The sequence below is a fragment of the Babylonia areolata genome, chromosome 4 (assembly GCF_041734735.1).
Source record: "Babylonia areolata isolate BAREFJ2019XMU chromosome 4, ASM4173473v1, whole genome shotgun sequence".
Taxonomy (NCBI): domain Eukaryota; kingdom Metazoa; phylum Mollusca; class Gastropoda; order Neogastropoda; family Buccinidae; genus Babylonia; species Babylonia areolata.
Window position 1 is genome coordinate 4,326,884 of NC_134879.1, and position 5,000 is coordinate 4,331,883.

The 5,000-nt window shown below is 44.0% G+C and overlaps 1 protein-coding gene across 1 annotated transcript in view; it reads right to left on the reverse strand.

Annotated features, from left to right (window-relative positions):
* Window positions 1-1,614, reverse strand: part of LOC143281537 (cytoglobin-1-like) — a 136,513-nt gene extending 134,899 nt beyond the window's left edge. The window contains exon 1 of the mRNA XM_076586752.1: window positions 1,454-1,614. Coding sequence (XP_076442867.1) covers window positions 1,454-1,614 — 161 coding nt within the window. The remainder of the gene's footprint in view (window positions 1-1,453) is intronic.
* Window positions 1,615-5,000: the final 3,386 nt, after the last annotated feature.

Here is a 5,000-nt window from a genome sequence, read left to right on the forward strand (position 1 = left end):
TCAGTCCACCCACATCAGTTGACAGATGAGGGAAGGGTATCCGACCTATCCCTGTTGAATGCCAGTATTCAGTCACAGGGCTCACAAGGTTCACTGATTGTCTCACGGGGGGGGGGGGGGGGGAAGAAAAGAAAGAAAGAAAGAAAAAAAGTAGTCAAGCTATTCCAACGTTCTCTCCTTTTTCGGGAGAAGTTTTCTTTTCTCCCACCCTTTACATGAAAAGAATGTGTGGTACTGTTTGTCTGAAGACTGTGACAAAAAAAGGAGAAGAAAATATGGATAGATAGATATACAGATAGATGATAGATATACATATTAGATAGATAGATGATAGATATACAGATTAGATAGATAGGTGAATGATTAAATGAATGAAGCTTTCTGGATGGCCAGCCCTCTTTTGAGTGAGTTATTTCTTTTGAACTTGGAACAGTCAGTGACATAGCTATTGGACTATGGCGGCACATATGCACACACACGCGCTTGTGCACGCACGCACACACACACACACACACACACACACACACACACACACACACACACACACACACACACACACACTAACAGGAGATACATACATATATACATATATAAACAATCACGCACAAACTGAGAGAGAACGAGATAAAGACAGTGGTGGTGCTTGTTTTCAACACTCAAGTTCCACATTTTGAGTACTTTACACACTACACCAATCTGTGTTCAAACTGAACGAGGAAAAGAGAGTCGAGATTCAAAGACAGACGGAGCGAAAGAAAGACAGAGAGACAGACAGGGATAGATCGATAAATGGTGAGAGACGAACAGACGTCATGGTGATAAAGAGAATCATTCACAATACGGACAGCAAATGTGACAAATCACGCGTTTCATTCTCGACTTTGGGACGTTACATAGGCTACAGCTTTCCTGTGCTGGACAAAAAACTGAACTCGGTTAAGAAAAGGAAGAAGGAAGAACAGACAAACACACAGAGACAGAAGTAGAGAAACAGAGAAAAGAGAGACAGACAGACAGACAGGAGAGATAGAAACACAGACGGAAACAGCGATCAAGGCAGAGCGACAAAGACTCGCTGAGAAACAAATATATAGAGACAGGAGAAATAAATAAACAGAGAAACACACACACACACACACACACACACACACACACACACACACACACACACACACAACACACACACACACACACACACACACACAACACACACACACACACACACACAACACACACACACACACACACACACACACACACACACACAGACTGACCTGAGGAAGACAGTAACGCCCAAGATAGGCAAGTCCCCCCCCTCCCCCCCCCCCCCCCACACACACCCCAACCCCCAGCCCCCCACGCCCCCACACCCCGTCCCACCCCCGACACACACACACACAGACACACACACACACACACACACACACACACACACACACACACACAGACTGACCTGAGGAAGACGGTGACGCCCAGCGTGGGCAGGTCCTCCTTCATGACGTCCCACGAGTCCTGCACGAGCTGGATCTGCTCGGGGCTCAGGTACTTGTTCAGGTACTGGGCCTTGGAGCCCCCGGCCCGGTCCAGACACGCTGCTGCCTGTACGTTGCCCATGCTTCTTCTTCCAGGTGGGGGCAGGTGGTGTCACCTGCACTGGCTGGTTGTTGGTAGGGAAGAAGACTTACTATAGGGGTGTCACCTGCACTGCCTGCTTGTTGGTAGGGGAGAAAACTTACTATAGGGGTGTCACCTGCACTGCCTGGTTGTTGGTAGGGAAGAAGACTTACTATAGGGGTGTCACCTGAACTGCCTGCTTGTTGGTAGGGAAGAAGACTTACTATAGGGGTGTCACCTGAATTGCCTGCTTGTTGGTAGGGAAGTAGACTTTTACTGTGGTCAAAAACGCCTGCGCGCCAAGCCGCACTGTTTGTACCGCTTTTGGTTTGCGGTCTTAGCTTTAACTCACTCAGTACGGCCAGTCCTCTCTTCTCCTCTACACAGACCCCTCGGATGTCCAGTGGGTGTCTGAATGACCCAACCTTTAGCTTCCGTCGTCAGAACTATGGTATTCTTTGTCAATATTCACCTCTTCAGTATAAGAGCGTTCCGCTTCCAATATTTTGATGATGGTATTTGGGATGAAACGCTGTCAACGTCGTCTCTTTCGCCGTTCGTATGGAGAGAGTTAATATGTTCCTGATCCCCTTTGGGAGTGGGGGTTGGGGGTGGGGATCAGCTGGACTGCCTGGCTTGGTTTCGTTGTTGTTGTTGTTGATGATGCTGTTGGTGGTGTTGCTGTTGTTATTGTTGTTGCTGTTGTTGCTGTTGTTGTTGTTGCTGTTGATGTTGCTGCTGCTGTTGTTGGTGCTGCTGTTGTTGTTGCAGCTGCTGTTGCTGCTGTTGTTGTTGTTGTTGTTGTTGCTGCTGCTGCTGCTGCTGTCGTTGCTGTTGTTGTTGATCCTGTTGTTGTTGTTGTTGTCTTTGCTCACAGAAGAAGGCTGGTGCTAGGGTTGAAACGCCTTGCTGCCTTCTATCGTCTCAACAGATATTTTCCTGGTGCCTCGTTCGTACACAGGATGACCACAAGGTATCTTCTTGTGAGTGCTGTTGTTTTTTTTCTGAATGTCTTCAAAGTTGTTTTATTGTTCACTTTTAATACATTCCTGGTCCCTCGCTCACACACAAGATGTCTACAAGATGTGTTCTCTGTGGGGGGTTTTATGTCTTGAAAGTTGTTGCACTCTTCAGGTATTTTTTGTTGTATATTTGCCCACAGGAGAACACCTTAGGTCGAAACACCAAGCTTCTACATATCGCTCGGTGTTGCACGCCTGAATATGTCCCTGGTTATTACCCCTTGTCCATACACAGAGTGACCACAGTACCGCGTTTCTGATTGTCTTTTTTATGTCCTGAAAGCTACGTCACTCTTCTTTTGTTTTTTTGCTTTTTTTTTCTTCTTGTTCTTTGTTTTGCTCAGCCAGGGAAGAAGACTCTACGGTCAAAAGGCCTGCTCCAAGCGGCTCTGAAGCGCTGTGTTTTGGCGCCTGCACATTACCATGTTCCTCGTCCCCCGTTCATTCACAAGGTGACTACAGGGTATTTTTTCCTGGGTGTTTTTTATGTCTTGAAAGTTGTTTCACCCCTCGCCTGTTTTGCTTTGTTATTTGGCCCACAGATGAAGAACACCCTCAGGTCAAAACGCCTGGCTGCTCTGTGGTATCATTCTGCGTTGATTGTCCCCTGTCCACACACAAAAGCAAGTCCAGTTCTGCTGTATCTTTGTTCTGTTTTTCCTTTGTTATGTCTTGAAAGTTTGTTTTTCACCTCATCCAGAAGTCAGTTGTTGATGATGATGTTTTCCACTGAACTTGATTTTACAGCCGAGACGAAAGGCGATTGAAATCACCTGGATTTCATAATTGTGACGTTGGGGGACAGGAGATGAAATCACTTTGGGGTGGGGGGGTGTTTGTTTGTTTGTTTGTTTTTTTAGAGCTCAGACGTAACGGGTATTGAACTCTCGTGCATTTCACAACTGAGACGTAATGGATTGAAATCACGTGGACATTGCAACACAGCTGAGACGTAATGGATTGAAATCACCTGGACATTACAACACAGCTGAGACGTAATGGATTGAAATCACCTGGACATTACAACACAGCTGAGACGTAATGGATTGAAATCACGTGGATATTACAATACAGCTGAGACGTAGCCTGCACGCGCGTGTATGGAATCTGGCTGGTTGTAGACACATAGACGCGCTGAAGTCTGTGAAGTTGTACAAAAGCAAAGATTTAATTGTAGACACGTATGATGCTTCCACCTTATCTTTATTCTTTTCTTATCTGTCTATTATAATCAATGTGCAGTACAGTAGGCTATGTTTATAATTATATTCAAATAATGTTTCTTAATTCTTTCTGTTTTTACATTAAGAATACTAGTTATTACATTAAGAATACTAGTTATTACCTGCAGTGTGTGGATGTATGTATGAAACGGTGTATGTGATATTTTTTTACATTTGTATCTTCGTAATATTCGTAAAAGCTGTAGTTGACTTTTACAGTTATGGTCCCCATGTTGTTTACTTGTCTATGTTGTGATAATGCACCTGACCAAATTTCTCCAGTTGGAGATAATAAAGTTATTCATATTTTATCCTATCTTATCTTATCTTATCTTACTTCGTTGTCCAGATAAAGGCTGGAGATCGTCAACGATCTTTGTTAGCACTTTCGTTCTTCAGGTCACTTGTTGCTGAGGTCAATGGCATCCAGAGGAATCGGCGACCACGTGCTGATCAGGCAGATGTCTTGCAGATTATCAAAGAAGTTTGATCAGCAGACTGCTCACATTTTAAACTTGGAGTTTTACATGGTCTGGAACGCTTGTCCATGAAGGAAGTCGGACTCAGTGCCCGCTTGTCAGGAACGGCTGGCCACAATACGAATATGTCGTGAGAGCCAGCTGTCCTGATTTTTTATGGTTCCGGTTATGATTTCTTTCCACAGTTGTGTCGAGAGAAATCACTGTTCTATCGCTGTGGTTTATTTGACTGAAATCATCAAGGGGTCTAGCTCACATGAGGTCTGTTTCTGTTAACAGAATGTGATAAGATTAGAATTCAATGAATAATGAAAAGGTCGATCCGAAGTTTTGGTTTTTAAATCAGCTCATGGTATCACTGTCGTTCTGGTTTTGTTGCAGACTGTGATAGTTCTGTTTCAGATAAGACATTGAAAATATATTGTTTAATTCAAATTGATATATAATCTGTTATTTAGCTCACACCGTCTGTCATTTAAGTTGGTGTTATACACTTCTTTTTTTTAATAATTTAACAGGTGGAACTAAAGTTTCCTTGCGGTGTAAGACCATACACAGGACTACATTCTATATATGAATGTGTCTAAATGGGAAACAAAAAGGACGTGTTGTTTAAAGTGTGTGTGTGTGTGTGTGTGTGTGTGTGTGTGTGTGTGTGTGTG